At 44.0% G+C, this 24,021-nt stretch overlaps 1 protein-coding gene across 2 annotated transcripts in view; it reads right to left on the reverse strand.

The window, feature by feature from the left end:
- Window positions 1–24,021, reverse strand: part of DOCK11 (dedicator of cytokinesis 11) — a 183,821-nt gene that overhangs the window by 98,678 nt on the left and 61,122 nt on the right. For both annotated transcript variants that reach the window (XM_087859834.1, XM_087859833.1), the window contains exons 7-16: window positions 23,005–23,139; window positions 20,401–20,578; window positions 19,925–20,004; window positions 18,457–18,540; window positions 14,915–15,055; window positions 13,512–13,724; window positions 6,779–6,901; window positions 5,035–5,117; window positions 2,158–2,280; window positions 1,882–1,958 (exon numbers count right to left, since the gene is read on the reverse strand). In XM_087859834.1, coding sequence (XP_087715960.1) covers window positions 1,882–1,958; window positions 2,158–2,280; window positions 5,035–5,117; window positions 6,779–6,901; window positions 13,512–13,724; window positions 14,915–15,055; window positions 18,457–18,540; window positions 19,925–20,004; window positions 20,401–20,578; window positions 23,005–23,139 — 1,237 coding nt within the window. The remainder of the gene's footprint in view (window positions 1–1,881; window positions 1,959–2,157; window positions 2,281–5,034; window positions 5,118–6,778; window positions 6,902–13,511; window positions 13,725–14,914; window positions 15,056–18,456; window positions 18,541–19,924; window positions 20,005–20,400; window positions 20,579–23,004; window positions 23,140–24,021) is intronic.

Consider the following 24,021-nt stretch of genomic DNA (forward strand, 5'->3'; position numbering starts at 1 on the left):
TTTCTTCTTGTCTCCTTTCGATGCCTGTTTTATATAATAATACACAAATCCTACTGTATATACAGAACTTGACGCAGGGTTGGGGTTGTTTTGGCATTTGATCTAATGTTTTATTCTGCGAACTCTTTATAAACATCATTTTTCATGGCTGCGTCAAGTTCCCTGGTGTACCATCGTGCCTTGACCACACTGACAGTGTTGGATTCTTAGGTTGTTTCCAATCACCCTCCAAAATAAACAACACGGAAAAGAACACCTTTGTGCATAAACTCCTGTCGACATTCCAAATTATTTCTTTAGGAAAAAAGAATCCATTGTACTCAGGTGTTTTGGAGTGTACGCTGGATGCCACTCCCCTGGCTTATGATCCTTTAGCGACCTCTTATTGCATATGGAATAAAATCCAACCCTTTAAAGAGTTACCATGGTCTATACAATTTCCTGCAGAACCTCTCCTGCTTCGTTCCCATCTTCACTGTTCCCATCACACGGCACACTGGCTTCCTTTCTGCTCCTACGTACCAAGCTTGCTCCCGCCTCACGGTCTTTCGGTATGCAAGCCCTCAATCTGGAATGTACCATCCCCAACCACCATGTGCTCGCTCCTTCTCATGCAATCAGCTCCTGAGCTGGAGCCACGCTTTGGCCACCCTTTTATTTGTTTTATTTTTTGTTTTTTAAGATTTTATTTATTTATTTGACAGAGAGAGAGAGAGACAGCCATTGAGAGAGGGAACACAAGCAGGGGGAGTGGGAGAGGGAGAAGCAGGCTTCCCGCTGAGCAGGGAGCCCAATGCGGGGCTCAATCCCAGGACTCTGGAATCATAACCTGAGCTGAAGGCAGACACTTAACCGACTGAACCACCCAGGCGCCCCTTGGCCACCCTTTTTAAAGCAGCCCACCCCAATCACCGACTCGAATCGCTCACTTGTTTTCTTATTTACCGTCTGTCACTCCTTCTAGACTTTATTCTCCATAACTGCAAAGTTTATTCAGTGAATGAATGGATGGAGAGAAGCTCCGAATCAAAATGCCTTAGTTATGGGCATCTATGAACATCGATTACCACATTTTGTTCGTACTCATGACAGGTGATGGTGCCTGGCTAAAACCTAGCCAGCATTAGACAGTTTCACTTTAAACATTTTTGTAAATGTGACAGAGGAGCAAAAGAGTCTTGCTATTTTAATTTGTGCTAGTGGCATTACTATGAAGATTTGAACATTTATCAGGTTTTTATTAGCCACTCCATTTTATTTCCTGCAAAGTGTCTTTTCTGTCTTCTGTCTGTTCTTCTGAGATCTTAGATTTTTGTCTTTAGAGAGGAAAAGAAACTCTCCTCCCTTTGGATCCCTTGATGGGATGTATCCAAGGCGAAGAGCAGCAGAAACTGACTAGGGAACACTCACGACAGGATATATTATATACGAAACAGCATCTGATAAAATCAACTTAACACCCTTCCTAATTTGTAACTATTCACCACGTATACTGGATTGAATACTGTCCCCCCCAAATTCACGGCCACCAGAACCTCAGAATGGGACTGTATTTGGAAATAGGGTCTTTGCAGATGTAATTGGTAAGATGAAGTTACCCTGGATTAGGGTGAGCCCTAAATTCGATGACTGACTTCACCAGTCTTCCTTAGAGCACTGAGAGGGAACACAGCCCTGCTGATGCCTTGATCTTGACTTCTAGCTTCCAGAACCGGCAGAGAATGTATCTGTCATCCTAAGCCACCCAGTTTGTGGGAGTTTCTTACAGCAGCCCTAGGAACTTAATACACCATGTAAACCTCAAGAAATACATTGAAAAGATAAAAACCTGAGATTCAAACATAGCCCTTTAAGGCTGATTTGTAACATGTGAATTCTTACTTGATAAATCCACAGGAACACATTCTACTGTGACGTTGAGCTGTCCAGGAATAATCTGCAATTTGGTCTTCTCTGGCCTAGGTGTAAGATAAGAAATATTTTATACTTAAAATTTATGATTACTGAATGCACTGGTTACCCTACATGCAAACTTACAAATGCTTCCAAATCCAAAAATGCTCCGAAGCATTCCGTTTCTCCCATACAGGACTCCCATTCATCATTTTAGAAAATTATGTCATCTCTTTTATTGACTTACTACAGTAACACACTTACTTCTTGTATTCTGAGAGCAACTTGAGAATGTCTTCATTTGAAAGCTTGCTACTGTCTTGTTTATATAAAGGAGAAAATCTCCCATCCAGATCCAGAGAACCTTGAGTATCTTTGAAAATGGGTCTAAAACAGCAACAGAATTTTTTTTTTAATTCTCAAGTATTGACAAATTAAGACAGACTAAGTGCTGGTGTGTGTATAACACGGTAAAACTACTTTGGAAAACTCATTTGGTGATTTCTCATGAAATTCAGCACATACCCTTCCTCTGATCCTGCACTCCTAGGCCCCATGGCACCTAAATGTTCATAGCAGACTTAGCTGTCGTATCCCCGAAAGGAACCAGCCCGGATATTCATCAACAAGTGAATGGATACACAGTCGTGTATTCATACAATGGAATACCAGTCAGAGTGAAGGGCTGATACATACGACAATACGGATGAATCTCCAAACCAGACTGAGCACAAGAAACCAAATGCAAGAGTACGTACTATAGGATTCCATTGGTATGAAGGTCTAGAATAAAGTCATCTGTAGTGATAACCACCGGATTGGCGGCTGACTGACGGGAGTGGGATGGCTGACTGGACAGGGGCATGAAGAAACTTTCCGAAGTGATAGACACGTTCCAGATCTTGGTTGGAGCGGTTGTCACATGACCGGAAACATTTGTGAAAATTCACCAAGCCGGATATACAAAACACATGCATTTGAATCAAAGGTAAAGCATGTCCCAAAGTTGATGACCATTAAGTTAGATCTCTAGGGTGGATTTATACACAAAGTTTATAAGATATAGGTAGAGTTTCCAAATATGAATTTGGACGATTCCCTACCCTCCCCTTCTCCCATTCTGAAGCAGCTGCTTACTGCTAAAATGGGAAGTAATGTCTAAGCCCCCACCACACTGGAAACAGCTCTAGCCAAAAACAGAATTCGCCCAGGCGGAGCCTCTGAAGATGTGGTTCCAGGCATTAACCACTGTTCCTACTTCTAAGCACACCTCCTTTATTCTCAGTCAACAGGGGTTTGGCATACATCTTTAAAATATCCCAGGCAAGCCTCGAGAGTAAGCTCTTGGGGCTGCTAACCACCAGAACAAGGCAGGAAGGAGAAAGGAGCATTGTACAATGCCTCATCAGAACCGGGGATGACAGCTTCTACCTTTGAAGGTTTTTAAATTAATTTTTAATGTTTCTACTGACCAAAGAGCATGCAACAGCTCCTCTGACAGCCTGGACAGTGGGCCGCACGCCACCGTGGTCTAGTGTGGGCGGAGGTTACACGCCGTGGGTTCGAATCCCTGCTGGGCCATATGCTACGTGAAGTTGGGCAAGGATTTTTTTTTTTTTAACTAGCTCTGTGCCTGTATTTCCTCATCGCCAAGGTAGGAATAACAGTAGGCACCCCTCAAGAAGGTAAACGTCAAAGCACTTACACCACCGCCTTGTATGGGGCCAACAGATAGATCTAAATAATCCCAGCAGCAGCAATGGACTCCTCAGGCCGGAGCACCACGAAGAATGTGTCCGTTCACAGGCCATTCTTCACCTCCCATAATGCCTAAGTAGACCAGCCGCCGCGACTCTTCACCATTCACCTAACCTTGGCTGTGCATGTGTTGTTTTTTTTTTAACCAGTCCACAAAACAAGGACAAGTGTGTCTTTTCATCTACCAACACACGATACATTTTGAAAGCTTCCCCCAAATGACATGATTATAAATAGTGACAGAAGCGTTAATGAACTTAGAATCTCCTATCCTTATGCTACCCCCCAACACCCACTGCACATAATTGATTGACTTATTCAGAACATGGTGCCCTTTCCCCAGAAGTTCTAGTGAGTGATACAGGCTGCGTGCAAACAAGCCAGCGAACCTGGACTCCAAAGGGGGTGGGATAAGCAAGAAACACATTTTAAGTCATCCCTGCATGTAGACTGGCGAGAATTGGGGGGAAAAAATGTAACCTACCCTTAAGAGATGAGCTGGAGATAACACCCTTCCACGTACACTCCCAGTGATGGGTTCCCACATTTGTCATCAGAAAGCAAGTCTATTAATTAATTACCCCTTGCACTTAACAACTGCATTCTTGCGCCTTCTCATTTTTAGTATGTTTTCCAGAACTATTCTAGGATAGCTTTTCGAAGCATAAACCTAGCCAACTCTGAAATAGTGGGCACACTGGACATAATTCACTACAATTTTGGGTTTTCTGGGGGGAAAAAAATTCCATTACTTTAGCAAATAAGGTCTGCTCCAAAATGCACTAAAATTAAGTGCTGTCAGTCAGATCAGGAACCGAAGCCAAAGAAAATTTCCCTGAAGCACCACAGATGAAGAAATGAAAGGTTCTCCGAGGCAGGGCCAATTTTAGGAGAAAGGATTCTTACATCGTGTGGCGGACTTCACGTTTGCACCCTAGGTTCCTACATGGAAACCCAAACCCCAAGGTGCCGGTATTAGGAGGAAGGACGTGGTGGGGGGTGACTGGATCAGGAGGGTGGAGCCCTCGTGAATGGGATTAGTGCCCTTAGGAGAGGCCAGAGAGTGGGCTCACTTCCTTTCTGCCACGTGAAGCGAAAGGAGAAGCCAGCTAGCTGTCTGCAACCTGAAAGGAGTTTCTCACCAGAACCTGGCCATGCTGGCACCCGGATCTCAGCCTCCCAGCCCACGGCACCGGGAGGGAGAAATGTGTGCTGTTGGAGCCCTTTGTTATCAATGCCCGAGTGGACTCAGCCCCATCCCAAGTGGCCCAGGATACAACTGGCTTGTCAGAGACCGCCCGCTAAATGCTGCCGGCAAGGATGGCAGCCGTGAACTTTACAGATAAGAGCGAACAGAAAGGTCAGGATTATGTTTGTACAAACCTGGCAGCCCAAGCAAAGGGCATTCTGTATTGTCCAAGGCGGCTACACACTTGCTTTGCTGTCCTGTGCACCTTCTGGGCCGTCTAGGGGCAGAAATAAGAAGACACGCTCGTGTGTGTTCCAAAGACCAGAGACTCACCATACACAGTAATTTGCCCCACTTACTGATGGAAACATCAAAGTCCAGCAAAAGAGATAAAGAAAGAGCTCCCGATAAAAACACGACACACGTCAGCTACCCACTTTCCAAGACTAGAGTTTTCTTTCTCTTTGCTTTTTAATCTCTCTCTCTTTTTTTTTTTTTTTTGGCAGAGAGAGAGAGCACAAGCAGAGGGTGGGGCAGAGGGAGAGGGAGAAGCAGGCCCCCTGCTGAGCAGGGAGCCTGATGCGGGGCTCGATCCCAGGACCCTGGGATCATGACCTGAGCTAAAGGCAGTCGCTTCACCAACTGAGCCACCCAGGCGCCCAAGACTAGAGGTTTTTTTTTAAAGCATTTTGTGTTTTCTCATTAACAGAGCCTTCATCAAGATATCAGAAGAAGGACCAAAAGAGGTGTAGGGCACGTTTTGTACCAAAGACCTCTACTGGGAAAATTTTGAGCAGTTTTAATGTGTATTCCCTTTCACACATGAACAGGCAGACACTCATTATTCTTGGGAGAGGTTTGTTCTGAATACAGCTGACCTTTTTACTCCCAAGATAAAAGCCAAGTGACCAAGAGTCAATGCAATTAGTTTAGCTGGGCAAGGAGCTGCTGTTTGCACAGGCGCTAGGAGCTGACAGAAGATTAACAGCCCATAGAGTCTAAACGGGCTGTGAAGTGCCGGCTGGACGCTTGTCCCTAGGGTGCAGAATGCTAGAGGCTCTGATCTATATCGTGGAGACTTTTCTCTCCCACGCAATTAGTCACATGTCTCCTCCGCATCTTCCACTCAATAAACACTATTTGGACACACAACTAAATGCCACCTACGCCAGATCGACTCCGTAAATACTCAGTAGCTGGAGTGCCGCTAATGAACTGTGCCAAGCACACTTTCGCTCTCTGGGCCTCTGTGTTCTCATTTATAAAAATGAGAGGAAAGGACCAGGTCAGTAATTTGCAGAAGTCTGGATTTCGTGATCCAGAAATTTGGACGATTATAGGGGCCGCTGCCTTTTCACGGTGCCATCCGAAGACATCCAACAGTCACAACAATCGCTACCGTTCCATAGGCCAACATATCGTGAAAGACACACAGGCGTGATGTTCAGAAGGCAGGAAGAACAAAAATCTCAGAATAAAGGACGGCCCCTCGAATTGAACACACTGAGCTCCGTGAATCGCTCCTTCTCTTGTCTTTCTTTTGCTTATCACGGACAGGAGGAAATTGGAGTGTAGACTGGCATTTGGCAACCACGGGGCTGGACCTCCCAGCTCTGACGTTCTTGGGCTGGATGTAAGGGCTGGAAATAAAGAGTAGCTATTGCCAAGGATACGGTGTCAATGAACAGATGTCGCCTAAAAGCCTTTTTAGCTCTTATTTTGATAAGCAAGCAGAAATCAGACTGTCATGTAAACAGAACATAAATGAAAAGGGGAAAAGTCATGTTCAAACTGTAGCATGCATACTCACAGAGCACACCGTATTTAGGGAATAAGGCTCTTTGGAGGGTACTGTTAATGAACAGTACCATTTCAAGTATCAGTAAAAGGCAAATTTTACATTAAGCCAAAATGTTCACAAATGAGCTTTGTCAATACCTTTGCCGGGTCTGAATTTTTGATGTAGGGTTCTGCACAGTGCGCGATGTTTCCCTGGAGAACCTTTTCAATTCTTGCAACCAGAAAAATTTCAGGATGTGGATTCGTCGCTGAGAAAATTCCCTGGGGGAAAAAAAATTACTTCCATTAGACATTTTTTTTAAAAGATTTTATTTATTTATTTGGCGGAGAGAGACAGCGAGAGAGGGAACACAAGCAGGGGGAGAGGGAGAGAGAGAAGCAGGCTTCCCGCTGAGCAGGGAGAGAGAGCACAAGTAGGCAGAGAGGCAGGCAGAGGGAGAGGGAGAAGCAGACTCCCAGTGGAGCAGGGAGCCCGACGTGGGCCTCAATCCCAGGACCCCGGGATCACGATCTAAGCCGGGGGCAGACGCTTAACGACTGAGCCACCCAGGCACCCCTCCATTAGACATTTTTATGTAACTTCATACCTACAGTTGTGTGGTTGATGATTCCTGGTACTGTGTTTAGTGTCGAATGTTGACATCTAACACAGGGTCGTGTCTAGGACCCTGCAAACAGATAGCCTTTCTTTTCATACAGTTCCTAAAGCTCCCGGTGCTTCTTTCAAAACAGATTTTCTATTTTGTCACCAACTTCACATCTATTCGTCCCTAAGGTACAGCTGTGGCCTCTTGTGTTTGGCTGTGTCGGCAAGGTGCCTTTTTAGGCCTAACTGAATACAATGTGTATTGTTCGGCCTCGCACGCATGTGCTGAAACAGTGTGCGTTTCTCGAGTGGAACCGGATGTGCATTTTCAAATGCAGGGGCATGTAACTCCAGGTCAGTTCACTCGCAATTAATACTAATTGCAGCTGACAGGAAGAAAATACTGCAGTTAAAGAGCACCCGTGCTTTCAAGATGGGGACAGAGGACGCAAAATTTGGGTTTTTCCCGCACGTTCCACTTAAGGGTTACGAACATAGATGCAACCAAAGTTACATATGTTTTCTTTGAATGCACGTGAAACCACCGTGTTATCCACTGCCCAGCTCCCCTCAAATCGACTATCTTCCAAAGAGCCGCTTAGATGGTGAGGTCCGTCGTTTAAAGGGGCACCACACAAATGAATTCGGATGGAAAAACCCGTCACTGGGATTCTACCAAGCTTTATTTTTCTACTCGGTGTATTACCAACTGTGTTAAGATTGTGCATTCCAGTTTTCAAAATATTTCAGACACATTATCTCATCTGCTCCGGAGTGAGCGGTCCATAGAGTACAGGAAAGACGAGAAAACTCCGCGTGAGACCCCAAGTAATTGCTCCCCCTCCCTGAGAATCCAGTGGCTTGTGAAGATCCCTTGGAATGGTGGATTCACCCTTGAATTCCCAAGCAGCGAGCAGGGAAGGAAGTGGTTAAAAACTGCTCGGGAGTTAAGATGTCCTGGGTTCAAATTCTGACTCCACCATTTATGGGGTGAGGCAAGTCCCATCCTGTGTCCACACCTCAGGCTTCTCATCTAAGAAATGGGGATGATGATAGCAATAAGTACTCCCAAGACTTTCTGCATGGATTCCATGTACTGCCTGCTAGGAACACCCAGTTATTACTTGAGTGGCCCAAAGCACCTGCAAGGCCACAGAACCTGATTTCTGGTACTCCCAGGAGCATGCGGCTCGGGTGGGGAGATGCGCTGGGCAGCCAGCCCCTGCTGACCACACAGAAGGTGTGCTGAGCATTGCACTTGGAGTATGCTCATACGTCCCAATTGTCACCTAACCGTCCTACATGGGTTTTGTGCATTATCCTCCTTGGTCTTCAGGAAAACACCCTCGAAGGCAGGCACTACGATATACCCATTTTACAGATGAAGAAACCGAGGGCTTACAGTTTATGCCGTGAGCGGATAAAGGAGTTCGCAGCCAGGGCTTCCGGACTATACATACAGCCCATACTATGCTGCCTCTCAGCCCTGAGAGCCCCTCCTCCAACAGCTCACACAATGAGGCTGGATGAGAACAGCAATACTCATGGAGCGCCTACTATTCTCCTTTCCCAGTACTCTGTGCGTTTCCCCACACTGATGCCAGCAATGAGTATTATAATTTTGAAAACTCTGACAATGGCTAAGAGCAAGTGCTTTCGCTTGGGTATCTGTGATCACCATTACTGCCGCTCTACTGTGGGCCATGTCATGCTGAGCAAACATGGCAGCCTAGCGCCGTGCCGAGTGCTTTCTGGGGACAGCGCACCTTGTCAGAGCCTTACAGCTGCCCCTGCATGCAAGTACTATCATTTCCTCCCGTTTACAGATGAGGATGCTAAAGCTTAGAAGCGTTCATTTCTTTAAACAACCAGGGCTTCCAGTGTAAGGGGGACACCATCAGGGCTGTTCTGCCTTTTGTCCCAATCAGCTTCAAGCACTCTCCCTGTCCTCAGAACACAGAAGGGTAGCCAGAGAGCACCCAGGAATCCCCACGTGGGCCGGGAGTCTGGCCCTGTAGACAAGGCCTCTGGCCCAGCCATCTTTTTCCACCTAGGAGGCATGGATGTGGCTGCCGCAATCTCAGGGTAACTCTTACCCACTTGACTGCCCCTCTCCCTCTAAAGAAAGGGTGAGGCACCCTCATCCCAGGCCCCAGCACTTACAGAGCCCACGGCAGGGCTTTGGGGGGAGACTCTGTACCCTTTCACCAGGCCAACTGCTGCCCCCGGGGGGAGCCCACAGAGCCATGAAGAGCCAAGAATCAGCATCTCCCCACAACCCCAACCCAAAGTCAATCAGGTCTGACCTTGGGAGACATGGGGGGCCAAGCTCTGTCAGGGCATCTGGGAAGAAAGTGCCAGGCAGCTAAGTATAAAGTGACTGGTCATAGTGACTGGTTGATGTCAGGGAGGCAAAACTACTCGATAGACCCAACTCCCTCCTTTCCTGTGGTCACCCCTTTGTTCCTCAGGAAGCCAATGGAGAGAAAGACTCCAATGAACAGATGGGGAGGGCCTAGAATGGCCCCCAGACACCCACCGTCCACTAAACCCTGGGAGCTGCCTCTTCCTACAGATAATGCTGCCGTTCGAGCAGCCTTGCTGGAAGGGCTGGGGCCACCAGACAGCCCTTTCCGGGAACTCTGGGGAACTGGGCAGTCTCCCTCTCTCTCTCGGGTAACACAGAAGCAGTACAACACAGGGGTAAACACCTGGCCTTTGAAGCCTGCTAGCCCTAGTTTCGGGTCCTGTTCCTCATCTTCTAAGTTCTGTGATCCTGGACAAGCTACTGGACAGCTCTGTGCCTCAATTTCCTCATCTGTAGAATGGGTATGGTACCAGTACCTACCTACTTTGCTAGGGTGTTGTGAAAATAAGGGACTTGATAAAAGAGAAAGAGAAATACAGTGGCACTTAAGAAGTGCTAAACTTGGGGCACCTGGGGGGCTCAGTCAGTGAAGCATCTGCCTTCAGCTCTGGTCACGATCTCTGGGTCCTGGAATCGAGCCCCGCATCAGGCTCCCTGCTCAGCAGGGAGTCTGCTTCTCTCTCTGCCCCACCCCCTGCTTATGTGCTCTCCCTCTCTGCTCTCTCTCTCTCTCAAACAAATAAATAAAATCTTAAAAAAAAAAAAAAAGAAGTGCTAAACTAGCTGGCACTGCTGAAGAACGGATGGGCTGGGATTCGGGTTCAGATCCGCCCATGTTCAGTCTCTCTCCAACACAGCACTGCTTCCTCACCCGAAACGGGAAGAAGGTGAGAAAAAAACTCCTCCAAAATAAAACGTTCAACTAGTTCAAGTAAATGACCGCTTCCTGGTATCATCAGTTGATCCGAAAAGGTTGCAAGACAATAAAGCCATCTGAGGCCACTGCCCATCGGGTCACCTTCCCACCGCTCCTCCATTCTTCTCAGGCTTCTTCTCCCAAGCCCCACATCTTCCGTGCGGCCCTCTAAGGTAGCTCCCACCCCCCGAAGCCCCCTTGGCTCCCAAACACCTCTGCTACCATTGCAGGATAGGCTGCAGCATGTAATTACGTTCCGCTGGCCGTTGCTGGCCGGGGTCTTTCCAACAGACCTAGGTTCCCATCCTACCTTCACTACTATCAGCCGTGCACTGGGGGCCGGCTGACTTCACCTCCCGATCTGCCCTCTCCTCCCCTCCAAAGAAGCCAGGAGTACACTATTTCACAAGACTCTGACGATTACGAGACACCAATGGAAAATTCTGGCACACCGGAGGTACTGAAAAAATTGTTGATTTTCTTCCTGACCTAGATTACAAGTGGGATGACGTCCACGACCACAACTTAAACTCCGTGCCTTGAACATACAGCTAAGTACACTGAAGAAATAAAGTAAATACATCATTGGCTTAAAGGGGCTTATTTGATACGGTGCAGGAAATTTTACACATAATTCAGTGGCAGGTTCTCAAATACTTTTATACTGCACTTGCTCAATCTCTTCTAGAAGCATAGGCCATAGAAGTGAATGTTCACACATGTGACAAGCATAATCTGAGTAACAAACCAAGAGGCGATGTAGGGCCGCCCGGGTGGCTCAGTCAGTTAAGTGTCTGCTTTTGGCTCAGGTCATGATCCCAGGGCCCTGGGATCGAGTCCCGTGTCTGGCTGTTTGCTCAGTGGGGAGTCTGCTTCTCCCTCTGCCTGCTGCTTCCCCCTACATGTGCTCTCTCTCTCTCTTAAATAAAATCTTAAAAAAAAAAAAAAGAGGTGACGTAAAGCTACCACAGATCCAGAGCCCAAAGAGGGAAGTAACTCACATGCAAAGTCTTCCCCCACCATTCAGCAGTCTGTACCAATGAGCGTAATCCTGAACCCGAAAACCCCAATGTTTGGTATTTATTCTAAGGAGATAATTCAACAAGTGAGCTAACATGCATGCACGAGGATGTTCAATGCAGCGTTATTTATGATATCCCAAAATGACAACTATTCCGATTAGCTTAATTGATGGAATACCAGGAGCACCTGGGTGGCACAGCGGTTAAGCGTCTGCCTTCGGCTCAGGGCGTGATCCCGGTGTTATGGGATCGAGCCCCACATCGGGCTCCTCTGCTATGAGCCTGCTTCTTCCTCTCCCCCTGCTTGTGTTCCCTCTCTCGCTGGCTGTCTCTATCTCATAAATAAATTAAAAAAAAAATTGATGGAATACCACATTAGCCTTTAATAAGAATGGGAGTGATCCAGAAATGTGGATACAGGGTAAATGTGATATTAAATAAATACAGTAGGTATAAAACGGCATGAACAGGATCTAGCTTGTATAAGAACATACATAAGATCTATGTGTTTATATACACACAGAGCTGTCTAGAAGGAGGTTAGCCAAAATGTTGACAGTTATTGTCTATGGGGGGTGACTTTTTCTTCTTTATGCTTTTTGTACTGTTTGAATTTTCTATACTAATACATTTAGCTTTATATTCAGAAAAAAAAGGAACCACGTTTTTATTGGGGGGAAAATAAATCTTACGACGTGAGCTGCTTTGTTCTTTGTTCTTGTGCCTCTTTCCACTTTCAATTCTATATCACAGTCTAGTTTCCTTTCAGTTGCAAAAGTCGAGAAGGAAGACCATCACTTCTATTCTGCCTAACCTCTCGTGGCCTGCAGTGTGGTCAGAGGTCAAAATGCCAAGGAAGTGTCGGGCTCCTTCTAAAGGGGCTTCTTTGCAGCAGACAGGACAGAGAACGCGGCATTACATATGTGACATAAGCAGTCCCCTCCCACTTCTTTGCAACCAGAAGTTCTCGTATAAAGAGCCTTTATGCTCCACTAAAACTACCTATTCATGTGGGGTCAGCATGAACGCTGCCCGCTCGCAAATGAAGCTCCCGAAATTCCAGACAACACGGAAGATTAGCTCTGGGGCATCTACGACTTGGCCACCGATAGGAACGATTTCTGGAGGAATCTGACCATCAGTGTGGGACTTTTTGCTGGGGGGGTCTGGCCAGCCAGGAAGTTAAGGGACACTGACCTGATGGCACCTCAGCCAGGGGTACAGCCAAATAGACACATGGAACCCCTGTCCTCTACTTGAACCTTCCAGAAACACAGCCTCCATTCTGTGACCACCACAAGACTTGCCCGGACGTTTGGCTGAAGTTTCATTCAGACGGGCACCTTCCCTTCCCTGCCTAATTTCCTTTTCTTCCCTTGAACCCACTCAGAACTCCATTCTCTGGTCAGCAGCCAGGCTTCAGCTAAAGTTCTGTAAAGTTCTGTACGTAGCTCCTAAGTTTCTGCAAGGGGGTGCTTCTTGCTCTTGTCCTAAGGAAAAATCTAATGGTATTTTAACAAATCTCTGGAACTAAAGACTGCACCCCAAGCCGAAAACCCAAACCCAAACCCAGTCACCTACTCCTAACGGAGCTGGGAATTAGGGATGGGGGGGGGGCGATGGCAGGGTCCGTTTTTTCTTCGAAGAAACAAGCCTTCCAGGCGCCCGCTGCCTTGCTCACGAGTACGCACAGGAGTGTGGGGGTGTGCCTGCGTCTGTCTGTGTGACCTACATTCCAGCTCACAAAACACTTCCTCTGAGACTCCCATCACGGGCCCACTGAAAATGTTACGTTGCTGAGGCGTTGCTGGCATATGCTGGTTTCCATTCTGTCCCTCCCACTTCAGTGCCCAGAAAAACACCTAGCCACAGACCTTACAAGAGATAGAAGGCTTGGGAAAACATCGGTCTGCGCGGATGTGATAGCCCACGGGTGTGTTTCAGTGTCTTATTCGGAAGGCTAAGAGAAGACTCTTTACCTGCTTTATGTAGCGTAACTGAGATTCAGCAATTCCATGAACAAAAGACTCTGGTGAAGAGCTTTTCAGGTTTCCGTCACCGGCCAGTTGGGCTGAACCGCCCCACAGCATTTCCCGGACAGACGGGGGGTTCAGGTCTACGTGGAAGTCGGCTGAAATCTTGCAATTGTTCCTTACATCGAATAAGGCGAGATTGATAAAAAAGGGTTCAACCTGGGAATGAAAACAATGACATATGGAAGCGAAGACTTTTCGGTGGGGTGGGGGAGGGACGGCAATGACAAAATAATGTTTTGATTCCTCGAGGCTCTGCGATTGCAGCTTCTTTCTGAGTATGACATTTAGCTAAAATTGCATTAGGGCTCATTTGCATATAAGAAAAGGGCACTTTAAAATAACAGGCTATCAAATGTTAACTTTTGTCAGGTATAAATAATTTTGCAAGTTACGCTTTCTTTAAATGAGTAGAAATCAGAAGCCACATTTAAAGAACATCAGTTGTTCTCTGAATAAAATGTAATTCTCTATAGATTTACTGAAATCGCTGAAAAACAATGCCAATTTTATAGAGTAAAAATAAATCTTCCCTTTTGTTATGTTACAGCTTACCGGATTATACCTTTAATAAGAGCTAATATCAGTCAACATCAAATTACTTGACAAAAGCTTTGCCCCATCAGCAGTTTTGGAAGACACGATTCCTCCCTAGAGATGGCATTTGAAAGCTGGTCACAAAGAGAAATTCCGTACCAAATGGCATAAAGATTAACCCTTTGTGCACAGGAAGTCTGCTAGCGCATTTTAGCTATTTTGGAAGAGAATAAATCATCACTGTGGATATTTGTCAAAGACAAAACCAGAACCAAAAAAGAAAGATGAGCCTAAAATGCAGTCTCTTTGACGATTTTACATTTATAGTTTCAAGTGTTTCTGAGTAACTCAAATGATCCACGACAGCTCATAATTAGAATTTTCTGTGAAGAACAGAATGAACTCACTCTAGAAGGAGTAAGGCTAGCTGGGCATACGGCATCTGTATCCCCGCCTGGTTTCAGAGTTCCTTACTCATTGCGATGAGCCAATCGCACCGAAGTCGTCATATTCTCTGGCAGAATTCGCAACTTGGAGGATTGTCCAGGTTCGAGGGACATGTCCCTTTTGAATGTCAACAGCCTACTCTATCTGCCATTTTGAATAGGTTAATATGTTCATGAATCCTCTCAGGATGAAAACATAGTCATAGCTTGGCAACAGAAAGGCACGTATGAAATGCCTCCATGTCAAAGTTATCACAGCCCATAGCAATGGAATTTTCATCCCGTAAATTACTTCTAGTGATAAAAAAGCAAAGCATTTCCTTAACGCACTGGTTTGAGAGCAGTAGAAGGAAAAGTCATACGTACATTTGTGGGTGGTCCTTTTCCATTGTCTCCAACTTGACCCAAGATATTGAAAGTTAAATCATGGCAATTCACCAGGAAACGTTTATTGCACTTTTCCTCAAATGGCTTTATATCAGGTTCAATTCCTGAAAAGTCCAACCTCTACAAAACAGATGATAATAAATCATTTCAAAAAAAAATAGGATTCATATTAATATAAGTCTATAGGTAAAAACTGCAGAATCCTATGGTTCTCTATCGATTCTTCATTTGAACCTTTTTTTTTTCATTCAGCAAATAAGTCTTTCTAGAGCTCTTACACCAAGGTTCAAACACTGACAGAGAAGTCCTAGAGGGAAATGAGGAGAGTCTGATCTAAAGCACTGGAAAAGTCACAAGTCTGTACCATGGCCTACTTGCCTTATATGACAGGAATACCTCCCTCAGCTCCTCTGGCCTCATCTCCCACCACCCTTGACTCCCCTCTACCCCCACTCTCTGGTCCCGCCACAGTGGCCTCCTCGCTTATTTCTCCAACATACAAAGTACACTCCCACCCCAGGGCTTTTGCATTTGCTGTTCTGGTAGACAGATGCATGGCTCACTCCCTCATCTCATTCATGTCTCCGGTCAACTGGCATTTCCACAGAGACCTTCCTTCACTCCCTAAGGGGACACACTCTGACAGTCTATACTCCCTTTCTTTGATTTAAGTCTTCTAACATGACTTTTTCATATGTCTTTAGTTGTTATCAGTTTTCCCCACAAAATACATGTTCCAGTATGGTAGAGATTGTGTCTTTTATGAGGTGTATGGGAGGCAAAACGGCCGTGAATGGACATGAGAGGCATCAAGAATAACACGATGGTCTCTACTGTAGACAATTCGACTGTGGTGTCATGAACTTGGTTGCAAGATAATGAGGAATGGCAGATATGGGGGAGGAGGAGTGCAGACGGTGAGCTCAGTTCAGGATGTGTCCAGTTTGAGGTGAGGATACTAAGTGGCTGGGAAAACGGCAGAGGTCTGGGCTGGAGATTTGAATTTGGGAGTCAGTGGCAGCTAGACCCTGGGGACCACCTCCATTTCAATGATGAACAGAGGGAGAGGCGTCTGCTTTGGAAAGTGATAAACACTGAGCTCAGCTTCTAGCAGAGCTGGGGGATGTGCTGTGACTGCCACAGAGATATTTTTTTTTAAATTATTGGTATTTCGAAAAAATGTTTTTTAAGTTTGAAAAACAGATATTGGGGGTCAAGGATTCCTCTCAGCAAGGGAGGAGTCTGCCTCTCCTCCACGAAACTCCTAGAATCGTCCTCCTCAGCTCACACAGGTCAGGCAATCTGAGTTCATCCGTTCATTCTGAGTATCCGAACAGATTTTACGTTCTGGTCACAAATGGGAAGAAAAGTATAGATTGTGGGACAACTTACTATACTTTAAGACCTGAGACAAGGCAGGCGGGAAATGACCGGGTGAATCTGAATAGAATATACTGCCAATATGGAAAACTCAAAGCCAAGAAACACAAGAATTTTTGTCAGCTGCCTAAGTAATTCAAGCCAAAACAGGTATTGTGCCGGAAGAGTCTTGGATAATTATAGCCGTTCTGACCTAGCCTGCATCACTGACAAAATCCTCCTTATAGGGGCCTAAGTATAATATTCGTACCTGAAAGCGCCATTCCACCCCCCTGAGTCTATTTATCTACAAACCAAATACAAATGTGTGGGACTAGACAGCTCCCTCTTGAACACTTATCTCGGCAGCCAGCAGAGGCAAGTCATTGCCATGGAGATCAATTCTAATTTCCGCCCATTTATCTGCTCTCCCTTCTATCTTATTCAGAGAGTGGAATGTGAAGAGAAACTGGACTAAACCACCCCAGCCCCCAAATCCTTTGCCTTCTGAGGCCCAATGCTGGGACATGGGGCCTTCCCCAGGAGTCCCCGAGTTGGAGCCGTCTCCTTTGGTCAGCCAGTGTTTCCTTATTCTCTAAGGTCAGTGGCAGAAAGATCTCTCTCTAAACATCATACTGTGGTCAAAAGAGAAGGCTGATATCCTAGGATGGCACTTCACCTATAAAAGAGACTCAACACATATGGCACAGATTTCTCTGCGAGGACCCTGCCTTCCAGAATCAACATTAAATTCAACTGCTCTGTGCTTTAAAGTTTCATCGGAACTCTGAATTCTTCACTGGCTGTCGTAGCTCACTGATAACTGATGTCATAGTTTGAGTTCAGTTCCATGACCACAAAAACACTACACCACAAGTTTTTTAAAGACACTGGATTGAGTTTCAACCACAGTCAATTGGCTTCTTTGTGTACAATGAAAGAGCCTGACATGTCCAATTAGAGCCCAATGGAGGGGGGGTTTCAGGGGGTGGGGGTTCTATAAAAGGCTCAGACTTGTCTGGAACAAGCAACTTTCTGAATGAGTATCTTAGAACTAACACTCTCAAGACCAGCTATATTTTTTTTTCTTTTTGAAATCACATAACTTACACAAACGGTATCATACTGCTATGGAAAAAAGTAGGAGATGAAATTTTTTAAAAAAATTTTTCCCCCAGTTTTTTTTTTCTTGTGTGGTATTTTTATTAAGGAAAAATGTCTGCGTTATATATAGACTATACACTTTTCCCATTTCAAACTAAAAAAAGAAAAAAAAACTTAATTAGAAAACCATTCGAAACAGAAAGAAGGAACAACAAAATCAGTCTTCCCCCAATTACATTTTTCTGATCTATTTTCACTGAGAAAAAAACCATAATGCACACACAATGCAAACTTTTCTATTTAAAAAAAAATCCCCAAATTTCAATCATGAATCTCACGTAGAAAAAAAAGTGAAAAAAAATTCATCTTTCCCCAAATGATTTCATGTTCGTGTGAAATATGTTAAGAAAAATATGTGTGAGACTTACATACAGTTGAATTTTTCCATTTAAACAAATCAGCAATTCGATCAGAAAATACGGAATTAAATACGAGCCGCACAGATCCTAGTACGGAGTGCCTCACTCTCATGCAAGATGGTGGGATACACAAAGGCACATAAGACTGCGTGTCCTGGCACCTCTTTCCCCCGAAAGTTGGATTAAGCCAGACGTGAACATTATCCCAGTTCCAAGGGCTCCATCAAGAGTAGAAAAGAAACCACGTTTCTCGTATGACTTGGTGCTCGTTATACTGCAGATATTTCCCACTACTAGATCACACTTGTATTTAATGGGTTAAAAGCACAGGAACCATCTTTAAAGAACCATCTTTAAATGTTCTTTCATTTATTTCTTTTGAGGAGATGAGGTGAAAAAAAAATAAAGGGAATGGAGGGAAAAAAACAACAACTGTGTATTCAGTCCCAAACTATTTGCATCTGTGCCAGTCTCTTGAGGAAAGTCAGTCAAGCTCCCTGTTCGAAGTCAACACGACGAATATAAAGCAATAGGTATCGCCCAGTGGTACAGAAATCAGTGATTTCAACATTTCACAGACGTTGTTCATCTAAATAAGCGACAATTCTATGGTTATTTAAAGAAATAGATCATTAATACCTGGACCTCCGAATCAAAAGAAAAGAGATTCTGTCTTCCATCTCCTCTACTGAGTTTGTTTAGCTGTTCAGTTTCTCTGCCATACTAAAATTAAAAATACACACACCAAACATTACTTCATTTCCTTCAAAAAAGTATTAAAATAACATTTAAATAATCAGTTTGTGTGGGGCGCCTGGCTGGCTCAGTCGGTAGAGCACGCGACACTTGATCTCAGGATCGTGAGTTCGAGTCCCACCTTGGGTGTGGAGATCACTTAAAAATAAAGTATCTCGTCTGGGAAACTACCATCTGGCAGATCTTCAAAAATATACTCTTCCCTATCTCCATTTACTTAAGATGGATAAAAAACGCTTGCTGGGTGAGAGTCACCATCACTAGGACCCACGATAAGCTATAGATCAGGCTTTTACACTTTCTACGAGTCTCTCGTAACATCAAGAATATTGCTCAACCCCCAGTAGTACAAAAAAGGAATCCAAGAGACTTGAATGCAAAAGAAAAATAAATGACAAAGCACTCTCTCTCCCATAGCCAGGGTGTTAGCCATGGGATCTTATACATAATTCTGATTCCAACACTTTAGGAAAAACAGTGGGCCTGGAACGTCGAAGACTCAGAAAGGATACGTTAACATCTACAAAATCATAGAAAACCTAGATCAGGGGATCATGAGTGTGTTCCTAAGTTTTGGAAAACAACTGTGAAGTTTGAGGGGGTAATTTTTTAAGAGAAGGATAAATTTAAAGTATAAATAAATAAATAAAGCAGAAAAAAATAACTTCTAAGCTTGCGTAACTTAGTAGTCTAGGAAGAGGAACGAAGTCAAGAATATAAATAGGTTTAATGAGGATTTAAATGAATAAATGGGTTATAACCTATTCTACTATAGTTTCGAGTCCACGTAGTAAACTATGTAACCTACTAAGACAGGTATGAGAATCATCTCTGCACTTTCTAAATTAGCTCATTTCAAACTCCAAAGAGCGGAGTAATTAACACAAATGATGTCTGGTCACCAAAATCTTTACCTGATGAAATTATTCATATATATATATATATATATATATATATATATTTACATATAGACAGAATATGTGATTTTCATATGAAGTTAATATATGCAAATCATTAGATGGAATATCATGTTCGATCTGTAGCAATAGCCCCTTGAAGGAAGAATATTTGTTTTATGAATGACATACAGTAATTACACTGATTAAGAAGGAACATGAATAAAGTCACAAAAATCTAAAAGCACCTCCTGACATCTAGGGAAAAAAAAAAAAGATTTCCCAACTGTTGGCCAGCCCTTGTAACTTTTCTCTTACAATCTCTACCTGTATCACTAACTTGCTGTGGTTTTTACCTTAGAAATGACAATGCCAAATGGAACCCAGCATTAAAACTTTAATAGCTAACCCTGCATTGTCTCAGTTGAAGGCAAGTTGCCATAAGAAAGATGTACCTTCATCAGTTCCGGATGCATGCTCCTTTCCAAACTGGCCATGATGTTCTCGGCTTTTCCTTGGCTGCTAGTTTCATCTTCTGCAAATTCATTAAAAGCAGATGTTCCAAACCATGCAGACCATTCCTAATCACCTAAGAGGAATACCCTAACTATCTCTCCCACCCCATCCTCTCCTACTAGATTTACTGCAAAGAATTTTGATTATGAAAGCACAGGGAACACTTTAATGGACTTTTGACAATCTGCCATGAATTCCCTATCCGTTTTAGTCTGGTTATATTTCATGTGTCAGAACCCATGCAGCATCAACTCCTAAAAAAAAAAAAAATCTATCAACCTCCATAGTTACTTTTAATGAGGAAGTAGGTCAACCTTCAAGATTAAGAGTTCTGTATTCTCCCTACACAGAGGACATTCCCACGGATTAAAGACAAGAGCTTTAACTCGATAATGAATCATTTAAAAATTCTGACCTTGGGTTGTTTCTACTGTCTCCTTTTTCTCTTGCACTAAACTGTCGGTATTGATCTGAATAATCTTTTTCAAAGTTAGCAGCCATTCCTCCATTTCCTGCTCGGTTTCAGCAGCCAGATAATGGCTATACTTATCTAACATCTTGAGTTCAAATGCATGACGGCGCATTTTGGGGCACTAGAGAAAAAAAAAGAAAAGGCGTGTGTTCAGTTAGTTTAGTTACCCTTTCAATATTAGACTTCATTCGTTTATTTATTTTTACCTCAGCTCAGCTCATATGTACGTCAATACTGTCACGAAAGAATTGCTTCTTTCAACGAGAAGCAGAAACTCCCAGACGATGAAGGACCATGTCAAATGTACCTTTTTTAGTCCCCTCAGTACTGAGCACAGTGATATATACACAAAGTGGTTGTGCTTGTTGGCCGAGTATTATCATGTAAGGCCCTCTCCCATCCTCCACACCTAGAGAATCCAACTGCCACCGTAAAAATCAGCAAATGTTTGTAACTATTTCTACCCCGCTGCAAGTTTGTCTTGCGTATTTATAGATTTTCAAAATCAGCCCTTGAAAACAGGCTCAAATGGGATTTGAAATAAACCTGGTACTTATTCACATCACACCATAAAACATGCTACCGATCCCCAACTCCCGGCACCGTGAATGATAGGAAGTGCGTCAGGTTAGCATAAAGAAGACTAGAGTTGGCTCACATTACATGGTGGATCTCAGTAAAAAATATGGAGACGACCTATGCCGAACACCAGCCCAGAAGGAAAACGAAAGCCGCCTCCTTTCCTAAAACCTGATGACGCCTACTTTTACCCTACCACCTTCTGGGTCGGGACAAAAGACATGACACACTCCCCCTCCCCCCAAATACCTCGGCATTAATTTCAAGAAAGGCTCGCAAATCCATAATTTCCCACCACATGGCCATCATTCAAGAAGGAACCAAGAAATTTCCTCCTTCTCATCTTCAAAGTAGAGTGAAGGATGAAATTAAACGGCTGTAGCAAGTCCTCAAGATTTATATATTTGAAAATATTTGGGAAGGGGAATCATAAAGAGATGGAGAAAGCAGAGGCTGGGACACTATAATGGGCAAACTTTGGACTAGAGCGAATTGAGAAAAGCTAGGAATCATGTACTCTCTTTCTTCCAGTAAGATAAGAAAGCTGTTTTATATATATATATATATATGTATATATATAATATGAATTTTAATATTTTGTATATATATATTTATATATTATAATTATATGTTATATATTTTATATATATTTATACATTACATATATTTATACATTAAATATATGTATAGTATACATATTTTATATTTTACATATAAAGGCACCTTTTATAGATATATAAAATATATATAAAATATAAACATATATATATTTTATATATGAAGGTACCTTTTATTCACATAGATCTTTATTTTTTTAAGTGTCTTTTATTCGATCCACATGACAACCTCATTTTGAGTGGGATTAATAATAAGTAGGATTCAGTGGGATTGACAGTAAGATTCAGATAGGATGAGCACCCTGCACCAGCACCTCCTGCCTCCCCAGCAGCTAAGTGCTCCTTAAAGTCAGCCACGCCACGCAGGCTCTGTAGTAATGGCTCTTTCTCTCCGCCAATCGACCTCCTGTTTAGATCATCTCTCTGCCCTGTGTCCCACTGCATCTCTGTCCACGCCCCCTCAGTAACGCACATCAGCGAACGCACATCAGCGAACGCTTGTTAAGGCGCTCCTGGGCGCACAACACTACTAATTATTACAGAGGACACGGACACGAGTAAGACATGGTCCCTAGAATCCCAAGAGGAATATGCAGAATGAACCACAAATTAGAGTATGATTTCAGTTCTAGGACCGAGGAAAAAGCAAAGTGGTGCACAAGCAAGGGGGAGCTTCATTCCACGTGGCAGGCATGAGGGTGAGGAGAGAAACAGAAAACATCTCCTGGTGTAAGAGCCATTTGAACGGAGTCTTGAAAGGTAAGGTTCAAACAGGAACAGAAGGGGAAAGCGTACGCCAAGCAGAGAAACAAGTGGAAGAGAGGCAAATACATGCGGAGTGGCTAGAGCGCAAAGTGTCTACAGGGTGCGGGGGGCATGAGGTTAGAGGGTAGGCTGAGGCCAAATCACCGTGACCTGCAAGGTCATGGTAAGCGCTTTAGCTCTTCCTCTGCAAGATAATAAATCAAGAGCCAAAAGGTTTTAAGTAGACAAGTGAAGGACCCCATCTCTGTCTTCGGAGGATGGACTACAGGCAAGGCAACAAATCAGAAGGCAGGAAGGCAAGACTCTAGGCAAGAGAGGGCAAAAGGGAGAACCAAAGGGCAGTGGGAGTGGAAAGAAGGTAAGAGATCAAGAAGCACTTTGGAGCCTGACTCCAAAGGCCTGGGTAAAACTTGAATTCTCACACAGAGCGAGACTAGGGCACTGAAGAGGATTCTGAGGTTCCCAGTATCAACGTTTTGGTGGATGGAGATGCCATTGACCACAACAGAAAAATGCGGAGGTTGTTAATAGCTGATCAATAACCCTCTTCAAGAAAGAGAAGAAAAGGTGACTTCGATAGCCCTACCTGAACAACGTCAATGCAGGCGTCCAAGTAGATGCAACCTTTAGATTCCTTTGAGTTTTTCTCATCTTTGTAGGAGTTGAGAATGTATGAACCGTCGGGAAGCTGAGTCAAGTAAAAATACCGTCTCTTGAATACCTATAGGGGAAAGACCAGCAATGATACATTTGTTTGAACATTTAAACAGTTTATTTGCCCTAAAAACCTTCAAGGGCTTGCTGCAGCCATTGTATCTGGACAATATTCCCACAACTCTGAGAAGTTGGTAGGAATTACAATTATCTTTACTTTTTTTAGACGAAAAATTTAAAGTCAAGTGATTTCCTCTCAGTTAATCTACAGAGGACGATGTTTTAACACTTTAGAGTTTCGAAAGCACTTTTGTATCCAAAGCGCTGTCCGTTTCACTATCGCGTCCTTTTCCCAATTAACTGCAAAACCACGACTGGATTCTTATCATTTCATTCATGTCACCAGGACTCCAAGTATAAACAGGAAAACATTTTAAACGTTTGGAAAAAAAAAACACAATACAGCTAAAAAATTAAATCAAAAGACAAAATATATATACATACTCATACCCCCCGTCACATATACTCACCTCACCTGCACCCCTCACTGCGCTCACCTATGCTGTCCCACGGCCCCACTTCTGAAACGCCAGGGAAACACCGAGAGTCACTGGTTGCCTCCCAGTTGTCACTGAGTACTCCGAATGTTGAGATTTGAGTCAATAAGCCCACTGGGGTTGTGCCATCCGTTTGAAATTAGGCATTCACAACAGTTAGGGAGGAACCTGTCACTACAACTCACAGCGAAACCCACAAGAAGGGGGAAAAGGAGGAAGACAGCTGGATTCATTCACGCTAGCCCTCTAGGCTCCCCTAGAAAGTCTTAGACCTGATCAAAGACATTAAACTGCGGATTTGGAGCTCTCTGATGAGCCTGTGGTTCTTTTAATAAGCCACAGACTGGGGCACCTGGGTGGCTCAGTCGGTGAAGTGTCTGCCTTTGACTCAG

Source organism: Ursus americanus, chromosome X, assembly GCF_024610735.1.
Source record: "Ursus americanus isolate L20-20 chromosome X, mUrsAme1.1.p, whole genome shotgun sequence".
Classification (NCBI taxonomy): domain Eukaryota; kingdom Metazoa; phylum Chordata; class Mammalia; order Carnivora; family Ursidae; genus Ursus; species Ursus americanus.